The sequence below is a fragment of the Lepidochelys kempii genome, chromosome 17, assembly GCF_965140265.1.
Source record: "Lepidochelys kempii isolate rLepKem1 chromosome 17, rLepKem1.hap2, whole genome shotgun sequence".
NCBI lineage: Eukaryota > Metazoa > Chordata > Testudines > Cheloniidae > Lepidochelys > Lepidochelys kempii.
The window spans coordinates 5720061-5741539 of NC_133272.1; the positions used below are offsets into that span (position 1 = coordinate 5720061).

Consider the following 21479-nt stretch of genomic DNA (forward strand, 5'->3'; position numbering starts at 1 on the left):
AGTAAAAGTTAGCCTGTTAAACAAAAAGGCATCTGCTGCTTCTAAGTGAACACAGGAGAAGAGTTCTGTCCCTTGGTCATGGTTTCTTCAGGTCTCTGGTTGAGGTCCACTCTAAGTCCCATTCACCCCCCTTCCCCCCACCCCATATGCATTGTAGAAGGTCTCAGACCCAGAGAATCTTGTAGGTGTGGGAAGGTGCTTGTAGTTCCAGTTTTAATAGATGAATAAATAGAAACAGTATATGTTTGTCCATATATCTGACTAGCTTTTGTATGCTGTAATGTATGTTCCTTTGAATACCTATTTAATTCTCCATCTTGTTTGACTCTTCAAAAAGCTCAAATAATTTTCCATATAAATGTGTGCAGGAATATTTTCAGAGCAACTCCAGCCTGTGTTCCAGCGTTGCTTCTTTTTTCATAATGGGCTCCAAGTAGAGACTTTCTACCCTTCTGTGTTCTTCTGCTTCTTCCCCTGTGATCAGAAGAACCTGGCACAGAAGAGGAAAACATGTCCTTGATAGTTAGATCTGTCTGTAAGCTAGAATTCTACAGTCAGTTATCTTGCAAGTAGGGCTGCTTTGATAGTCCTTTCTAGGTGGAGATCCAGGCTGGTACCACTGTTTGTATAATTAGAAAGACTAGGTCTGAGGAGCATGCTGAAGAATGCTTTTGCTCCATGCTGTTACCTTAAAATTAAACTAGTGTTTTATCTAAAATGCTGGACGATTTTTGGGGGCTAAAAATATTGGTCTCAGGTAGCAACATAGCTGTATTAGCACGTATTACATGTTGAAGGGATATAGAGCAAGAAGCCAGCAATGGAAACTCTTGTACTGGACAGGGAAATATCTGGAAGATTTTAACAACAGTTCAACTTGGCAGATCAGCTCTGTTTCTGATTGGACTTGCTTAGTATGTATAGTCTTTAGAAACTGGGAATTTTTTTTCTGAGGACATTTGATTCCATTTTCAAAGAAAAAGCATGAGCCAGAGACTGATTTCCCCCTCCCTCCCCCCCATATTGAGTCATCTTTATGTATAAAATAAAGAAGACATCTGTAGGTTCATACAAGATAATTGTGATTGGATTCATTCTGTTAAACTTTAGAAGCTTTGTATAGTCTGTTTTACCTTTGTTTCAAGTGCTTCAGAAGCTGTGGTGAGAAAAAGCAATTGATCTGAGTGACCTTTAGGAAGTACATAGTAGGTATTATTACTGGGAGCAGTGGAGGAGTCAGTCATGCTGCCTGGAAGACATCAGTTTTTAAGAGGGGTTACAACGACTGTAAAATATCTGGAATCTGCTTGTTGGCATGGTTGTTGAGGTCAAGGGACTGTAGTTATCACTGTTGCAGTGCTCCAATCAGTGCTTTATAGTCAATGTGACACTTCTTTTGTGTCTTGCAGAAGTGCCTTAATAAAGAGATTGAGGTTATCAGTCAAAGAAAACCAACTATTGAGGTGTCTGTTGTTGGTGCTAATAGATAGCCCTCAAATCTCATGGAAATGCTTACTTTTAAATCTTTCTTCAGGGCAGACAAACTTATTTGGATAAGACTCAATCTAGGTTTCTTTTGGAAACTGGTTTTTCAGCCCTCAGTAGAAATGATCCTCAAGCCACCATGAGTTACCTCCTTGTAGTATTTTAGCATCATAAGAAAGCTTGAGCTATGTGGATTTTTTAAGAAACACTGTGTTCCATTCCACATAGATAAAAGGGTTCAGATTCTTTCAGATTTTATAAATAGAAATTGGTTTAGACGCTTAGCTGTAGTGAGATTTATATCATTTTGCCCAAAATGTTAATTTGAGTCTCACTCTGCAGCTCACTTAATCAGCCAAAAGAGAAACCTTTCTCCTGCTTTTTTTTTTTTTAAGACCTCTGTAGTTTTGATAAATTATGGAATGAGTTAGAGGCAATAGCTTTTAGTTTTAAAGTTAATTTGATTGAGTCAAAGTAATAGCATCTCTCCTTTTTATATATTAAACTAGTCCTTTGGATATATTTACCTACTCTTATGCCAGTTTTTCTTTTATGGACCTGCATCTTTCAGAAACACTCCTAGATTGGTATAAGAATGCTGCAGAAAGAGAAATGTTTCCTTCCTGTAAACTCTAGCTACAAGTTCATGTAGCAGCAGAAACTGACTCTAAAAAGTATTGATGACTTTCACAGTAGAGAAATGTGTTTGAGGAACAGTCCTGTTGATTGTGTATTTTTCCAGTATGAACCATATTCTTCTCTGTCAAGGCAGCAGCTGTAAACCACAAGTAAAATATATATATATATGCAGGGCTTGAAAACTTACTCACCACTTTGTAGGGAGCTTCTCCTGGTGAAAGAAGGTGCCTGATCCATCCATGTCAGCAAGATTTAAGCTTTTATTTAGGTGTGTATATATATATTTTCAAATTGTAGCCCATATAGTTGAAAAGAAAACCTTCCAACTGTGAACTGTATGCAAACAATTGCAGTGTTCTTTGTGGAGATTGTAAATAGTCAGTTTAACTCTGCTGCTTTTAGCTTTCTAGCATCAACAGAGTGAAACTAATAAGACTGTCAGTTTCACTGGCCATTCAGAACCCTTTGTGTAATAGTCAAACTGACCACTATCATAACTATTTCCCTCTCTTGCTGTTTTGGAATGCTGAGAGCAGCAGCAGAGGTACTGGAGCATTTCTTCTCTCTATCTTTTATATTGGCCTTTGGGTAACAGTTTTAGTTTTCCAGCTAGCAGGTGTCTGGTAATTATTTCAAGGTGTGGTGGGGTTGGGGTGCAGCATTACATTGTCAGTTTCTTCCACCCTTCCAGACAGGAAAGGAATATGTATTCTAATTCAAGGTTTACTCTTGTCGGAGTGAGAAGTTTCATCTTTCCTTTTTTATAGCCTCTAGTTTAGTTTAACAATTTATTTACTATAATTATTCCAGAATAGCTTGCTACTATATATATTTTTTTCCTTTGGATAATTAAAAAAGAAAGCAAATACTTTCTTCTCGCTGTTTGTCTTGTTACTCAAATTGCTTGTTTCTAACAAGTTAGTTTTCCAAGTCTTTTTGTTGTGTTAGTTTATATAGGATGTTAGAAAAGGGAAAAGCACTCCAGCTGTATCAAGTGTTGCTCCAAATGTAAATGCCAGCTGTCTCTGACATACAGTCACAGCAAGTTCATTGCCTGCCTGGGGATAATCCTGGAGATACAAGATCTGATCAAGCATGTCGTCATTGCCTGAGAAGGATGGGTTGAAGTCCCTGTTAGCTGTAAGATACTGCACAGAAACTATTCTAAATAATGCCAGGGTTATGGGATTGAGAGTCAGGTTATTTTCTTGGAGTGCGCTCCATTTCAAAGTGGTCTTGATTGAAACAAAATTGTTAAATTATGCTTTTGCATCCAATCTACTGTTTGTCTTATGCTGAGAAGATGTTTAAGGTTCTGAGGGAAGCCTGAAAGCATCAGTGTGTCATCAGGTGTGGAGGTTGAGGTAGTTCCTCCCTTAAATAAATGTAATTTCTGAAATGGCTTTTGCTATCCTTTACTCATTTCTGTAGGCCTCTTTGTGGTGTCTCACAAATGTATCCTATTCCACATTCCAATTACTCTTAACCTAGTCTATCAAAACAAGCAGTGGTAGTTGTGGGGTCTCTTTGGCTTCTCTTATGGGATAGCATTGACTGAAAAATGGGAAGAATAGAAGTCCGCTGAAGATTTTTTTTTTTTTTTTTTTTTATATATAGACAGGGCTGTGATTTTGCTCTGAAACTTATGTACCATAAGTATCCTTGTCAGCTCATGTACCATTTGAGCTTATGGAGTGAATGAATTCAGCAACAAGGCATATCTCCGTGATCTTGGTGCATCTGGGACACAATAGAGGTTTATACAAACCTATTGTTGAAGATGCACCCACTTTTCTCACTGGCTGTTATATCGGGTTTTGGAGAAGAAACAGCTTTCAAGCAGAGAAGGTACAGGTATCTGAGTTTGGTGCAGACATCATACAGCTACGGTACTGATGTTGTTGGTACTTTCTTGCTGTTTGAAGGTTGTATTTTGCTTACATCCTCTCCCGTCTTTGGTCAATGGCTGCCAGATTAAGTTTGTCACCTATTTTGGGGTAGATGGTGCAAAGAGGGGGATGTGTGTATATAACCATACCATAGATTTGTTTGTTTCCTACTTTTTTCTTAAGTTCAAGATGGACATTTTCTGTGCTCATGAATTTCAATTTCTAAGGTTAGGCTTATTTACTCTCTGTCTTCAGGAATATCAGTTTCATAGGTGTAACTGTTTGTTGTGCCAGCAAAAAAATTGCTGATAATGTCACTACTGTGTTTAAACGCAATAGAATGTTGAACATTTGAATGTTTACTGAGCTACTCCTATCACAAACTTAGATGCGTTATCTACATGCTTTGTAAGCTCCATTATTATTTAGATTATTAACCCAGAGGCGCATGCATGCTGTAAGAGTCTTCACTTTTTTGAATACTGAAATGTCTTCATAAAACAAGCAAAGACTAGCCATCTGTGACTGTTTGCATACTGTAATTGCATGTGTTACTCTTTAGATCCACCCATGTCCTGAAGAAAGTTTAAATTCCCAATTCTCTGTGTGATTTGAGTGAAATGCACAGGAACTTAGACTCTAGTAAAAACATAGAATTTTGCTAAACCAATTTAGTCAATTACTCTGATGATTTCAACTTGGTCATTGTTAGTACACTGCAGTTCAGCACATACTGCTGTCGTTGGTTTGGTAATTTTGTACTTGTTCAAGAAATGGCAAACATTTAATCTGCTGTGAGACTTTTTGAACCATCTCTCATTTTTGTCTGGGTTAAGGTTTCTGGAAAGGACTATGAATACATTACGCTTCTGTGGTACTATGAATGACCTGCACATAAAAAGACTTTAAGTTGTGCAAGTGATCGCTTAACCCTTCTCCCAGAAAACTTTTAAGAGAATCCGTGTTAGCTAAAAAGTTCTTTGGAATTGTGTAATAGCAGATGATATTTCATACTTTAACCTAGGCAATAGATGGTTGATGCCGCTTTGTAATTGTATTTTTTTCTTCTTTGCAGATTAATGGTGCAGTGTAGGAAGCCTTTAAAGGTTTCAGATGAACTGGTGCAGCAATATCAGAGTAAAAACCAATACCTAGTAGCAGTAGTGTCTGAAGCTGACCAAGAACCTGAAATTGATCCTTATGCATTTGTTGATGGTGATGTGGAATTCCTTTTTCCTGATAACAAAAAGGATAGGCAAAACAGTGAAAGAGAAGCTGGGAGAAAACACAAGGTGAGTAAAGGAATGATGGCATAAATCAATAATTGGATGGAAACAAATTGCCTTAATTTTAATAACGAAATGGTACTGAAACTATGCTCAGCATAGGTGGTACTACGTAAAGAATTTTTCTCTAGCAAATCGTCATTAAAAATGCTTGCATTCAAGCAGAAATGATCAGTAAAAGTATACAGTACAGAAAAAACCCTGAATTGTAAGTTTTTTGGACTGCTTACTTACCTGAACACATTATAATACTATAATAGTTTATTAACTGGATTGGTGTCTGTCCTATGTCTTTTGGGTGTTTGTTTGTTATTTTAATTATGCAAGAAGATAGAACTATATTATGTAGTATTGGTACTTTTATAATATTTTCAGTACTTCATGTGCATTAGGTTTAAAAAGAACTATTTAGGAAGTTTTAACATGTTTACAGATCCTTGCCGTGTAAATATCAAAACCAAAACAATAATCCTTACAGTGAGCTTTTGTTTCAAGAAACATACAATAATATAGATAGTCTTCTTCCATATATCACCTGTGCTGCTTTTTTCAGGCTGAAGATGGGACCGCTAATGTTACGGTTTTATCCCATGAAGGAGAAGATGCTATGTCACTGTTTAGTCCTTCTGTCAAGCAAGGTAAAGATGTTTGTTTCAAAATGCAATATATTAATGACTTACGGAATGGATAACAGAATGCAGAGAAGTTTTTAGTAACATCTCATGCAACTTTCAAAGTGTAGTTATATCTTTTCAGAATTCAGAAGCTACTTAGTAAGGTAACTTTCACTACTGAACCTTGCAAAAATACGTTGGATATAAAGTTTTAAAGTAAGTTAGTGAAAAGTGAAGGGGTCGCACTTTATGCATATGCTAGTTCAGTAAGAACTGATAGCATCTGGATTTCTCCAGTTGAATAGTTTTAAAAAGAAAGAAATCCCAGTTTAAATAAATATATCGTATCTACAATGCTAAGGTGAGCCTAAAATGTTCATATTCTTTATAGATGCACAACGTATTGCTGCTCACGCTCGCACTGCATCAACTAGCCTGTTTCATGAAACAGACTTGGTAGTCTCTTATACTGACCTTGACAATCTCTTCAACTCTGACGAAGATGAACTAACAGTAAGTGGTTTGGTTTGCAAAAGTAAAAGCAGCTGCTAGATAAAAATTGTTCAAACGTGTACGTTTTGTGCCGGAAGAAAAATATATATTTTATGTGCTTTTAAAATACATTTTCCCCTGGTGACTGACTGGTATATAATGTATAACTTCTGATAATCTAATAAATCTATTATATAATATAAAAGTATAATACATAATAAGACTTTTGACTGACCTTTTCACTTTTGCATCCTTACTGGGCAAAGAGAATGTACTTGCCTTTGACATAGAGCTAAACCTATGACATTATAATTATTACCACTGCTGTATTCTTATTACAGCCTAGACTACTTGTTTAGCCAACATACCCACTAATATACCTTTTTTAATATTTAAAACCGTGAAAAATTTGGGAAATTTTGAAGTGGGCTTTCTTCTATCAAATCATTTCAGCGTAGCTGTTAATATCTTGGAATAATTTTATTGCAGTCTCAGGTGGAACTTAAATTTTATATAAAATCACACGCCTATTTGACATGTACTAGTACAAAGTCTTTGTGTAGACTAGATCTCAGTAACCTCTTAAAAGCAACTGAAACTAGTACAAGCTTTATCTTAAACTGGAGAGTGCTTTTTAACATTTTTGTGGGGAGGGGAAAAATGTTGCTTGTCTGAGAACATGGATAAGTTTGAGATAATCTCTTGAAAATAAAGGTTCATAATGAAAAGTGCAATTGGCTATTACTTATAGTATAAGGAGCATAAAGATGTAAGCAGCTGGTTAAATTTATCCCTTCTCAAACAAGGTTTTCAGTATAGTCCTGTGAGGTTTATTTTGTTTTATATTTAACTGGCACTTTTTTCATTTATTTTCTTGGCAAAGATAAGGAAATATAGTGCATATTCTTGTAAGTGCTTGCCTCTTACTATTGGGTCAGTGCTCATGTTCTTTTAACAAATGAAATACTAGACTATGATTCCTTAAGTAAGATTTAAGTTTAAACAGTAGGCATTTAATAAGGGGGGAAATTTATACTTTTTATTTTTCAAGGTTGAGGTATTATAATGCTGTGAATAAACATTTCAAATGGGAATTTAAACTTTTTTTTTTCTCCTATAGCCTGGATCTAAAAGGACAGTGAATGGCTCAGATGACAAATCCAACTGCAAAGAGTCAAAAGCAGGAAATTTGGACCCATTGTCATGCATAAGTAAGGTTTTGTTTTTGTTTTGTTTTTTCCCCTTTCTGTTTTCTCCCTTAATTAATTTACTAATATCAGAAATGTCACCTTTAAATTATCTTTTGTGTACAGTTGCAAATTTTAATTTTGAAATTTGTGTAAGACAAATGAAAAGGAAAGAAATATATAATAAACAAATGTGTTCCTGGAGTAACCTCTGAAGTATATTTTTAATCTGAAACAGGTACTGCAGATCTTCATAAAATGTATCCAACACCACCATCATTGGAACAACATATTATGGGGTTTTCACCAATGAATATGAACAATAAGGAATATGGCAATATGGATGCTACACTTGGAGGAACTATACTTGAAGGGAATAGCTCTAGTGTAGGCATTCAGTTCAGAATTGAAGTAGATGAGGGATTCTGCAGTCCAAAACCTTCTGAAATCAAGGTAAGCAATGTTCATAACTTTGATAAATACCTTTTCCAAATTCAAGAAATAAATTGAATATTTCTAGAATTTTTAATAGGAAGTAAGCTCACCATATTTCCTGTATTACTAATTATTTATTACATGACAAGAAGTGGATGAAGTGTCTTGTTAAGTGAAACCCATTATTTCGCTTCTGAAATATACTGAATTACACTGAGCTGTTCTTTTGGTTAGTCACAAGTAAACTAAAGAAATATATTAAAATTACAGGCCCTGGTCTTTGTGTATATCTCAGCATGTAATCAGTTGTAATACCAATGTTGTGCTTACTTTTAAGTGTAGAAATGTAAATTGCATGGACTAAGTGCAGAAGAATATTAATCAAATTAGTAACAAGTTTTTAATTGATTTCTTTAGTCTTAGTAGCATTTTTGTTGCCGGATTTATATAATCTACTATATTTACTGGTTAGTGTTTTTGTTTTTTTTTTAATTTAATTTCTAGGATTATTCCTATGTCTATAAGCCTGAGAATAGTCAGGCTTTTGTGGGGTGTTCCATGTTTGCCCCACTAAAGACTCTCCCCAGCCAGTGTCTCCCTCCTATCAAGCTGCCAGAGGACTGCATTTACCGTCAGAGTTGGACTGTTGGAAAACTGGAGTTACTTCCTCCGGGACCCACCATGCCGTTCATCAAAGAGGGGTATGCTTTTGTGCCAGTGAACGATAAATAGGTTTTCATTGTGTTTTTTTTTTTTTTTTTACAGTTGTATAACTGAAAATTATCCACATTCTAGAATATCTTTTAATGTAATGAATAGCTTTTCCATTTCGAAAGTATAGTGAAAAACATTTAAAGAGTCTTTAAATTACTGATACAGTTTTTAATCACAAGTTTCTTTAGTTTATCTAAATAGAGAAATTTCCTCTTTTAAAATAGCTACTTTACTTAACTATGTAAATTTTATTCATGTCTCATTTAAGAGTTTCTTAGGGAAACCTGATGGTATTCATCTAATTGCAACAATTGACTTAAATACCAGCCTGGGACTCCATGTTCTTTTGGTGGTGGTATAGTTACTACAAGGGTTTAGCAGGTGCTTTTCTTGCTGTTTACAAGAATTCAATTCTTAATCAGTATAAGCTTTTCTAGTGTTGAGCAGGACATTTGTGTATTTTAAAACTTTCCCTTCCCATGTTCATTTCCTTGTCCTTTACAATTAGAAACCAGTGCCTGATGTGACATCTTGTGATGGAGGGTATGTCTACACTGCAATTAAAAACTCTCAGTTGGCCCGTGCTAGCTGACCTGGGCTCAGGCTAAGGGCTGATTTTTGCGGCATAGACATTCAGGCTACAGCCCAAGCTCTGGGACCCTGCACATTGGGAGTGTCCCCGGGCTCAGGTTGCAGCCCAAGTCTGAACATCTACACCGCAATTAAACAGCCCCTTAGTCCGAGCTCAGTGAGCCCAATCAGCTGGCATGGTGAGCCATGAGTGTCTAATTGTAGGGTAGCCATACCCTTACTAGCAGTAGTTGTATTGAAATGAGCATCCCTATAAAGTGCGTTCAGTACTGACTGGTCGTTCAGAAAACCATGTTTTATTTCTCTCCTCCTTGAGGAATATTTATTCTGCCCTGCTCCTCTGCATGTGCACCTTCTGCAGGTGGATTAGGAAACATGGGCTGTTTAAAAGGTGGTTGTTGGTTCACAAACTATAATTTAAACCACAGCATGAGTGCAACGGGCTCCTTCTATTTGGGTCAGATCTGTGTAGAAGCAATGTTTTCAGGTCTCATTAGCCTGATAAGTCTTTGGAGACATTTCGCTGACTGGGAAAGAAAATTTGAAAGATTTCCAGGTGATACTTCCCTCACTGATCCAGCAGAGTTTGCTGCTGGTAAAGCCAGTGTATTTTCTTATGGATACATGTCACCATATTTTTTAATATTAACAAAGTGTGAAAAGGAAAAGGTGCACTTCACACTGCGTATGTATATAAAAATATTGGCTATAATCGGAATTCTTTTCCAGATGCTTTTTTTATTATTTGGGTTTTTAGCACTCCTGTCAATATATAGAACAGTTCTGCATAGTCATTTAGAACAAATTGGCCCAAACTTTTTTATTTTGATCGCAATTTTTGCGCTAATATTTACTACCTTTTTTTTTTTTTTGAAATGTGAATCTGAAAAGTGCTTACTTAAAATTTGATATTCTTGTGTTTCAAAAACATACTCCATTTAAAAATATTTTCCTTATTGCTTTTCTTAGTGATGGAAGCACTATGGATCAAGAGTATGGCCCTGCCTACACGCCACAAACTCATACTCCATTTGGGATGCCGCCCAGTAGTGCACCTCCCAGCAATAGTGGAGCAGGAATTCTCCCATCTCCTTCCACTCCTCGGTTCCCAACTCCTAGAACACCAAGGACACCTCGTACCCCTCGTGGAGCTGGTGGACCTGCCAGTGCTCAAGGTTCAGTCAAATATGAAAATTCTGATTTGTATTCACCAGCGTCCACACCATCAACATGTAGACCACTAAATTCAGTTGAACCTGCAACTGTACCATCCATCCCTGAGGCGCACAGTCTCTATGTGAATCTCATCCTTTCAGAGTCCGTAATGAATCTGTTCAAAGACTGTAACTTTGATAGCTGCTGCATCTGTGTCTGCAACATGAACATCAAAGGTGCTGATGTTGGAGTTTACATTCCAGATCCAACACAAGAGGCTCAATATAGGTGTACCTGTGGCTTCAGTGCTGTCATGAATAGAAAGTTTGGCAACAACTCTGGATTGTTTCTTGAAGATGAATTGGATATCCTTGGGCGAAATACAGAGTGTGGCAAAGAAGCAGAGAAACGTTTTGAAGCTCTTAGAGCTACTTCTGTTGAGCGAGGCCTGAAAGAACCAGAGAAATTCCCTGATGAGTTAATACTGTTGCTGCAAGATCAGTGCACCAACTTGTTTTCACCATTTGGAGCAGCAGATCAAGATCCTATACCCAAATTTGGTGCAGTTAACAATCTGGTACGTGTAGAAGAAATGGATTGTTGCAATGACTGCTACCTAGCGTTAGAACATGGGCGCCAGTTCATGGACAATATGTCAGGAGGAAAAGTTGATGAAGCACTTGTGAAAAGTACTTGCTTGCATCATTGGTCAAAAAGAAATGGTAAATATACTTGCTTTTTCTCTGCAAATCTGTTTCTTGTCTTGCTTCTAAGCATCTGATAGCACGAAGAGTAGGGGGAGTTAAGATTGCCAATTGACTTATTCCCATTACGTATACACTTGAGTGAATTTCCATTGCTGCTCTGTTCCTAGCCTCTGGCCTTTTAGGTACTAAATCAGTATATTAACTAGGTTTTCTTTGCCCAGCTTTAAAGAGCCATATACCTGCCGTATGGATTTGAAATGTTGCGCAAGCCCATAGTCTGGATGTCCATAGTATAGGCATTTTATATAGTGTAGTCTTTTATTTGGTATTCTGGGAACTTACCTATGAAGCACTGAGCAGAATCTTAGGAAACCTAGGTGATACTGAGCAGTTGTTTATAGTATTACTTCACATTCCAAGCAGGGACTGTGATTCACTGGAATTTGAAGTCTTTTTTTTTTTTTGGGTACATGTGGGATACATACGATGGATACTTTACAGATTCTGTGCATTCTATTAATTTCTGTAGAAATTGAATGAAAGGCTACATAAATAGAAATAACAAGGGAATATGTATCTTAATTTCACTTTTGAAGGTGGAGAAGAGGGAGGTGAGAAGCTTCTGAAGTTAAAGTATTGTAGGAGAATTTGGATTTGCAAAAATTAATTGGCATCTGTAAAGAATCAAACGTTTGCTCTCTAAAAAGAATGTTCACTTCTATCTGCAGTGGTAAAAAATCTAACCTTTTTTTATTTTGCATCTTTTTTCATTCATGCCTAGTGGCATGATTGATAATCAAAGAAATTTGAGATCTGCTTATACTTAGAGGTCACTATCACATTTCTGCCTATTTTGAACACTTAAGTCCTATACTCTGTTTCCCTATGCACAGATATTTTTGTTTTGCTTTTTGTGCAGCCTGAATTTTGAATAACTTGCGTATGCTAGAGATCAAGATACATTGCTTTCTACTCATGACCCTTCCTACAGAAATTATTCTTAATGGAAGCTTGGTTTTGTTTCAACCCATTCACACATCTTAATCTGCATGCTGCCATTGATCAGTAGCAAAACTGTTGATATGTGGTGCTGCTATCATTTCTGCTGCCTACTTTACTTAACACTAATAATTTTGAAAATTCAGTAACAAACTTAGTGTCTGTTGTGAAATACACATTTTCTTAAAACATAATGCAGCTTTTATATAATAGATCATGAAGCTTTTTCCAAGAGTAGATATCATGTTCATCCACTGTCTCACCTCTCCTCACATTCATAATCTCAGACCCACCTCTCTTTCCATTAATGATCTTATAACGTCTTTGTGGTGACTACAGCCATTTTTCACATAGAAAAGTGGTATTCTGGCAATATTAAATTCAGTTTAAAGTAGCTAGCAAGGAGGAGGACAGCCAACTTTCTACAAACCACCAGCAAGTGCTGTGGGATCACTGGTGGTTCAAGTTTGGGAAGCTTTCATGTAGACAAATCAAAATATTTTTGAGGCACATAGTAATACTGAGGCTTATGTTCTCTTGGGAAATATTTATAAAGGGGGAGGGGGTGAAATGCTTCACTAGAAGGAGGCTACAAAATTCTAACCCTCATCTTAAAAGCTTTAGGGGTTTTTTTTAACTCTCAAATTTATGCTTATTAGAATGTCACAGACAGCTAATACGTTTGACAAATTTGGCTAAATAATGAATACTGTTTACAAGATTTTCCCCAAGACTTTGTGAAAGCAGTAATGGTTGGCATTCCCTCGAAACATCTGTGTGGAGGGAGAAGTACAGATATTTTGAAAAAAGAAAAGGAGTACTTGTGGCACCTTAGAGACTAACCAATTTATTTGAGCATGAGCTTTCGTGAGCTACAGCTCACTTCATCAGATGTTTACCGTGGAAACTGCAGCAGACTTTGTGTATATAAAGTCTGCTGCAGTTTCCACGGTAAACATCTGATGAAGTGAGCTGTAGCTCACGAAAGCTCATGCTCAAATAAATTGGTTAGTCTCTAAGGTGCCACAAGTACTCCTTTTCTTTTTGCGAATACAGACTAACACGGCTGTTCCTCTGAAACCTGTCATTATGCAAGATATTTTGAATACTTTAACAATTGAGTTATAGGTGTAATTTAGTTTTTTAGTTTAGACAAAGATAAAAGATGGAGAGCTGAAGTTTTCAAGGAAGAGACTGTTGTACAGACTGGAAAATCAAAGCATAGCAGAACTGCTATTCTGATTTTAATAGTTATCCCTCAACTATGTGAAAGACCTGACGATAATATGGTATGGCCTACATGAACAGAATATGTTTCAAGAAAGTGACTTTTTGTTTAAAACCCCCAAATTCACCTCAACTTAGGACCTTTTAAACTCTTTGCAATTCTTTTCTTAGATAACTTTATTTAAGCTGTGATGACGTTTCTTTTGTTCTCTTTCAGTTGTGGATGTGAGCATGCAGTGTTCACAGGATATCCTTCGCATGCTCCTGTCACTCCAGCCAGTTCTTCAGGATGCTATTCAGAAAAAGCGAATAGTCCGATCTTGGGGTGTGCAGGGCCCCCTCACATGGCAGCAGTTTCACAAAATGGCTGGCCGAGGCTCTTATGGTAAACTACTTGTATAGATTCCCATTCGTTAATTTGTCCTTGGTATAGGTTACCAAACCTGAATGTTTAGATGTGATTCAACCAAAAGACATTTAAAATGGTGAGAATAGTTGATTAGAGGTATTATTTCCTTTACAACACACACAAAATATTTACCTTTCTAATATACAAGGAATTGTTTTAAAATAGCACTATATGTGAATTCACTTAATTGTAATGTCTATGAATGAAGGATTACATGAAGTTTATTATTTAAAGTGTGATGGAATTGGAGCTGGAATGAACAGTTGACATTAAGAAACCAGAATATTTAAAGTAATTCTGTGGTGGTTTTTTTAAAAAACAAAAAACAACAACAACAACAAAAAACACTGAATCTTATCAATGGCAGTAGAGTCATGGACTGAAGGTAAGAAATAGACCAGTTGTATCAATTACAAACTCTCAGAACAGCGTTGCTTTGAAATCATATGTACAGAGATACTATTTATGTTATGTGTTCAACCCAGTATCTTAATTCTGGTGGCTTTATTAATGTCTATTGGATATTAGCATATTACCACGATAAATCATTCAGACAGTACTGGATTCATTACAAGGAAGAGGGATGGCCTTTTATTACCAGATTTCTTATATTTATAATAAATGGTATCTAACCATGCACATATCTAATGTGCTTTGCATTCCCTGTCCTCTTCCCCCATTCTCTTTGACACACATGCCATTGTTGCATCATGTCTTAATTAGTTTATAAACTGTTTGAGGTGAGGACCACTTATAACGGTTATTATGTTAGCAAATAGGTGGATTCATATTTACTAGATTTTAAAAAAAAACTTTTCATGTGTCAAGCTGTATTTGGGGAGAAATCGAATTTAAATTAAAAATGTGCAAAAGCAGCATTGTAACTTTATTAGTTAAAACTACTGTAAGTGTGCTGGATACTTAATAAGAAAATTTGTCAAAACATGTTTTTGCATTTAGAACTAACTGATTTATTAAACAAAGGAAGTGCTGTCTGTAGTTAGTGAACTGAACTGATTTGTTTGTGGTCATCATGTCCTTAAAGATTTTAGAATTAGTAGATCTCTTCCACTCACATATAGATTTCATAGATTGGAAGAGGAAAACAAGCTTTCCTGTCGTGGTTCCCCCCCCCATGCCCCGCCCCCAACTCCCAGTCAGTTAGTTTCTTAACTTTTGAATGAAGTAGTCGTTGAACTGAACTAGTTAAATAAAGTGAAATGACGAAAATATTCCCTTTGCACCTGCAGGAGAAGCTGCTGGTGTCAAAAGCTGGATTAGCACTTCAGCCTACTTCAGATGCTTTGTCAGTAGCCATCGGTTCAGTGGCTTTGACTTTGGCTGCAAACATGTGCTGCAAACATGTACTGCTTAATATTATTTTTATTTAATTTAAATTATTTTAATAGATTATAGTAAATTGGCGTCTTAACATAGGTTGTCATAAATTTAAATTTAATTTTGTATAGGCTTATTTTTTAAAAGAAGAAATGTATTTAAATTATCCAAAAATCCATTTTCAATTTCTTTAAAAAAATCATTGATTTTTATCCACCCTGGCAATACAAATATTACATAATAATACAAAATCTATTCTTGTGGACTTGGGAGCTAGCAGTAAAAAATTGTTGACTCATATATAGGGCTAGATCATGCATGCCTTACACATGCTTATTAAGGCAAAGAGAACTTGATTTATTATCAATACCGGCTTCCCTCTTGATAGTGATGAAAATGAGTATTTCTATTCACTCCTGTTTGCCAAAAGCAATATATTGATTCTGCTAGATTCCTGTTTTCCTTTTAATATATTGGAAAATGTTTCTTTCTTTATCTAGGAACTGATGAGTCCCCAGAACCACTGCCAATTCCAACATTTTTGCTGGGATACGATTATGATTTTCTGGTGCTGTCTCCATTTGCCTTGCCATACTGGGAGAGGCTGATGTTGGAACCTTATGGATCTCAAAGAGACATTGCTTATGTTGTGGTGTGTCCCGAGAATGAGGCCCTGCTGAATGGAGCAAAAAGCTTCTTTAGAGATCTGACTGCAGTATATGAGGTACAATATGTGTGAGGGACAGCAATGTAATTGGACAGTCTCAAGCATATTATTAGTGTATAGTCAGTCATTTTGTCAAGCTTGGATCCCAAATTATGTTGAAACTCTTGCACGGAGTACCATCTCAATGAGGCCTCTAAAATGGATGTTAGAAATAGACATTTGGAAGATAAAGGCACATCCTGGTGCTCCATCAATATCTTATTTGGACGTAGCTTTTTTCAAGAGGCTATTTTCTTATTTTATCAATGCCATCAAGTGGTAAAACTGTGTACTACCATTTTAAATAAGTGCTACCAAATATTAATTCATTGAGGTTAAACACTTGTGTTCCTTGAGCTATGGTTAAGAAGATTATTTTCCTACACTTAGGTAAACCTGTTGATAACCTTAAAACATCAGCGTATGCATATTGCAGAACCATTTAGCTTTCTAGAATTATAAAGCATCCTTTCAATGTATGTGATAACCAAATTGTAGGGTGTGTTTTTGAACATGCAAAATAACCCAAAACAAACATAAAGCTATCTCTTTGTGGTGAGTTCCATGTGTCATACCTTGCAACTTTGAAAGTCTGTGAACTCATTACTGTCTTATTTCTATTTATTTTACCTTTATCTTTAACTTTTTTTTTTTCAGGCTTGCAGACTTGGTCAGCATAGACCAATCTGTAAACTGCTCTCTGATGGGATCATGAGAGTTGGATCCACTGCTTCAAAGAAACTTTCTGAAAAGTCGGTCACAGACTGGTTCTCTCAGGCAGCTAATGCCAACAGTGAAGCATTTTCCAAACTCAAGCTCTATGCTCAAGTTTGCAGATATGACCTGGGTACTGAATATTTTTGTTTCTCCTTATTTCATCTGATTCTGTTGTTTATAGGAATATTCTAGAGGTGAAAGACGAGAAAGCATATATGTAGCACACTGTCCAAATATTGTCTGCAAAAATCCTAGACAAAATTGCATACAGACACACTCTCAAAATGACTTCTTAGCCACAGGTAAAGTCTTCAGGGCAAGTCTGTCAGACTACTTCACAAAAAGAAAAGGAGTACTTGTGGCACCTTAGAGACTAACCAATTTATTTGAGCATGAGCTTTCGTGAGCTACAGCTCACTTCATCGGATGCATACCGTGGAAACTGCAGCAGACTTTATATACACACAGAGAATATGAAACAATTACTTCACAATAAATCCTGGTGACCATTTGTATGGTAACTAGTTTAGGCTTGCTGCCCAGGTATCAGATCAATTCTAATGTAACTGCAACCAGAGTTCTGATTAGTCCCCAAAATCTGTTAGTGAATTATCTATGAAAAGGGGATGAGTGGAGTGAACCTGTTCTAGAAATTGAATCGGAAAACTAAGTGTTGGTGTTCTCATTTGTTTTGGGTAAGATACAAAGAAAAATCAATGCTAAAATTACTAGATTTTTTCTTATTGGTCTTTTATATCAGGTTGAAAGAATTAAATTCCAACTTTTTAATGAACTTCTACTTCTTCTGTTTTAGGTCCTTATCTTGCTTCTCAGCCATTAGACAATTCTCTACTTTCTCAGCCAAATCTAGTTCCCCCCACAAGTCAGTCTGCATCCACTCAGCCGCTGGTCGCAGGAAGCACTGGAAATTCCAACACTCCATCATCCAGTTCTGCAGCTGCTACCAGTAGCACCATGACAGTGACTTCAAACAGTGCCGTGTCTTCTGCAGCTACTACAACTAATTCAACTTTGACCACTACCGCCCCCTCATCTTCTGCCACCAACCTAGGCAGTGGGATATCAACAAACAAACCTTCTTCGTTTCCGCCTTTCAGCGGCATGAACAGTGCTACTTCTGCCTCCCTGCCTACACAGGCGACAACAGCCCCTAATGGACAGACAGGGGGACAGCAGCAACAACCAGCTCTTCAAGCAGCTGGGATATCTGGGGAAACTTCATCTGCCCCTCCACAGCCACACCCAGAAGTCTCTGAAAGGTAACATGTTGTATTTTTTCTTAATGTGCAATACTCATCTAAAGAAAACCAGAAACAGCCCACACAACTGACCACAATGCTTTGTTTTTATTTTAATCTTTTTCACATCTTCACTTCAAAAATTGAAGATGACAAGAGTTAGATGTAAGCTACTGTTTTTCAGATGCCAGGTATCATATAAAGATTGGCCTGAACTATTATATAAAGGTTGGCTTGAACTACAGCCCTAAGACTCTGAAGGTTTGGAACCCAGTTTTTCAGGTTGGGTCCCAACTCTAAAAATCACTTTTTTGTAAGAGATTTGAATAACTGCTGGGGTGCAAAAAATAGCAACCCCTCCACCCTGCAACTATGTTCACAATGTTTACTTCCAACCAAATTAATAAGCAGGGTTTTTTTATATATTCAAGAGAGAAGAAAGTAGAGAATAAAACTTGCATTGTTGAATACATTCTGGGTTTGGTGTTAAAGCTGTACTTATAGACTGCTTTTATTGGGAACTGGTTGATACCTTGCTTCTTCTACCAGTTGAAGCAATGGGGAAAATTGCTGATGAACTCATGTGATGGAGAGGGGTGAACTGCAGAGCTAAATAATAAAATAAAAGTTAATGGTACCAACACCGCTGAGTTTGTGCACTAAACTGAAGTCAGTAAAGATGTGATAGAATCATTCCTCACATCTTACTCAAGGCAAAGAAGCTCTTTTCACTTAGTCAGAGGGTGCCATCAAATTTCTTTAATGTAATACATACTGTGTAATCTGATATACTTTTATATAAAACAGAGAATTTTTATAGCAATTGGTTTCAAATTAACTTCCAGCACTATGGATCGTGATAAAGTTGGAGTGCCTACAGATGGAGATTCACATGCTGTCTCCTATCCACCTGCAATTGTAGTTTATATAGTTGATCCTTTTACGTATGAAAAGAAAGATGAGCATAGCAACTCATCCAATGTGTGGACCCTTGGGCTTCTTCGTTGCTTTCTCGAGATGGTTCAGATTCTTCCTCCTAACATCAGGAGTACAGTTTCTGTGCAGGTAAGTAGTTAACATTTAGTAAAAAATTTTAAGGTAAAAATTACTGTTCATTTCAGCTGGTTTTGGAGAAGATAGTATTTTCCTCATGGTGAATTGAATCCTTTGGATTCAATATCTTAAATTGTGGGAAGAAGTATCAGTAAAATTTTCAAGAGCATTTTAGTATCTCACAGCAGCACTTATCAAAAGTTAATCCTGTAACAGTCTCCTTAAACTTCAGTCTGGCATTAGACAGTGAAGCTTGTGACCCATTCTGCTAATGGTAATGGGGAGAAAAGTAGCCTTGGGATGTCCCATCATTAGTAATTCCTACTTCCCAGACTGACAGTTATAAGAAGCTTTATCCAGCACTCCTGACTTCCAGACATCAGACGTTTGTTGTGATAAAAGACCTTAGGCAACTGGAAGTCTTGTAGGTGGAGACAGGCGTTTATTGTGAGGGTGCTTACACTTCTGGTCTGACTCATCCAGTGAGATGACTGCTTGAAAGGGCCTCACATCCTATAACAGAATGGAGAGAGGAAAGCCAGAAAGTTGTATGGAACTGGAGAGGCCGGATTATGGAGGGTAATTTTAAAAACATTAGCAAAGAACTTTTTTAAAGAGCACTTAAAATCTGAAGAGAAGAGGGTAATAATTTTTCAGTGTAAATTACACACTGGTTGTAATGTTGTTTTTCAATCCTTTTTTTAGATTGTTCCGTGTCAGTACCTGTTACAACCTGTGAAACATGAAGATAGGCAAATCTACACCCAACATTTAAAATCTCTGGCATTTTCAGCATTTACACAGTGTCGGAGACCACTTCCAACTTCAACCAATGTGAAAACATTGACTGGTTTTGGCCCAGGTTTAGCAATGGAAACTGCGCTTAAGAGCCCCGATGTGAGTATCTTGAGGTTACAAAAAGTGCTAAAGATTAACTTGATCTTTTGGTAAACATTTAGGGAATAATGGCAGAATTGCATGTACATTTCCATGACTTGTTTATCTTTTTTTAGGTAAATGGTCTTTGTTTTTAATGATTAAAGAATCATAGTTCTTAATGATTAGCTGTCCTTTGGTGCTTAAATTTTCTATTGCATTTCTTACAGAGACCAGAGTGTATTCGACTCTATACACCTCCTTTTATACTGGCTCCTGTAAAGGACAAGCAAACAGAGTTAGGAGAAACTTTTGGGGAGGCTGGACAGAAATATAATGTGCTTTTTGTGGGCTATTGTTTATCTCATGATCAAAGATGGCTTCTTGCGTCATGCACAGATCTCTATGGAGAACTGCTAGAAACGTGCATAATTAATATCGATGTACCTAACAGGTAAGAAGCAAAACTTTTCTGTTCACTCAGCACCTGTATCTTGAATATTTCCAGAACTTCGCACCTTTCTCCTGGATCAAAATTCTTCTAGGATAGTGGTTCTGTATAGAGACTTCTGATTAATTTTTTGGAACCTCTATATAGGAAAAACTAACTCAAGCAGCTGAATATAAGCAGTATTATCTGGGTACTGTTGTGGAACTACATTTCTGTAGAATTGAATGCAGTTTTTCTGTGGTGTGGTGTGTTTTTGTTTGTTTAACTGGCATATAAATTGAAGGCTGATCATACAGGAAAGCAAGAGCAAGCTTTCTTTCACTTTGATTTCAGTATTATAAGACTGATCAAAGAAAGAAACTGTCTACTATACTGATGTTTAATATTTACATAATTCAGTAGGTAAACTTTGCCTAATGTTTTAGGATATACAAAAAAAAACAACTTGCGGCTGAACACCACCGTTCCTGTGTCTGCTGCTGATAATCAGGTTAACACTAAATAAGTAGTAGTCGTTTAGATATATAAACTTTTAGCTCTAAGTGTGAGTAGAAATCTTTCATTTACTGTTTTTTTTCCTCCTTTCTCTCTCCCTCCCCTCCCACAATCCTAGAGCTCGTAGGAAAAAAGGTTCTGCCCGCAGACTTGGTCTCCAAAAACTCTGGGAATGGTGCTTGGGACTTGTGCAGATGAGTTCATTGCCATGGAGAGTTGTAATAGGCCGTTTAGGAAGGATAGGTCATGGAGAGTTAAAAGGTAATAGAGCTGTTGAGTGTAGAAACTTGGTTTAAAAGCTTTGACTTTTGTTTAACTCACAAAGATAAATAGTCTGATAATTTGGCTTTTCCACCCTTTCAAACAAACATAACTACATGTTTTGACAATTCCTTTGTAAATTTGCAGCTGAATGGTTTTGACGATTAGTATAAACGAAAAGTCATTATACAAATGAATTATTTTGAACACCTTGTGTTTTCTACTCTATGAAACAAAGTTCAAAACAAACTATTTTCTGGGTAGATAAATCAATATCACTTAATATCCCTAGATTGGAGCTGTTTGCTGAGTCGCCGAAACCTCCAGTCCCTCAGCAAGAGACTGAAAGATATGTGTAGGATGTGTGGTATATCTGCTGCAGATTCTCCCAGCATTCTCAGTGCTTGCTTGGTGGCAATGGAACCACAAGGGTCTTTTGTTATTATGCCAGGTATTTGTAAAACTGCTCCTTTCTTTTGGTTATGGGGACTTGT

The 21479-nt window shown here is 36.7% G+C and overlaps 1 protein-coding gene across 6 annotated transcripts in view; it reads left to right on the top strand.

Annotated features, from left to right (window-relative positions):
- MED13 (mediator complex subunit 13) overlaps positions 1-21479 on the top strand; it is an 80047-nt gene that overhangs the window by 50386 nt on the left and 8182 nt on the right. For 5 of the 6 annotated variants that reach the window (XM_073315788.1, XM_073315789.1, XM_073315791.1 and 2 more), the window contains 16 exons: positions 5089-5305; positions 5853-5937; positions 6305-6426; positions 7526-7616; positions 7831-8045; positions 8532-8728; positions 10302-11209; positions 13638-13805; positions 15668-15891; positions 16531-16720; positions 17405-17870; positions 18695-18914; positions 19608-19799; positions 20009-20232; positions 20843-20985; positions 21278-21436. In XM_073315788.1, the coding sequence (XP_073171889.1) occupies positions 5089-5305; positions 5853-5937; positions 6305-6426; positions 7526-7616; positions 7831-8045; positions 8532-8728; positions 10302-11209; positions 13638-13805; positions 15668-15891; positions 16531-16720; positions 17405-17870; positions 18695-18914; positions 19608-19799; positions 20009-20232; positions 20843-20985; positions 21278-21436 (3821 nt within the window). Of the gene's footprint in view, positions 1-5088; positions 5306-5852; positions 5938-6304; positions 6427-7525; positions 7617-7830; positions 8046-8531; positions 8729-10301; positions 11210-13637; positions 13806-15667; positions 15892-16530; positions 16721-17404; positions 17871-18694; positions 18915-19607; positions 19800-20008; positions 20233-20842; positions 20986-21277; positions 21437-21479 lie in introns of those variants that run through there. The other variant, XM_073315794.1, reaches the window with a different exon arrangement.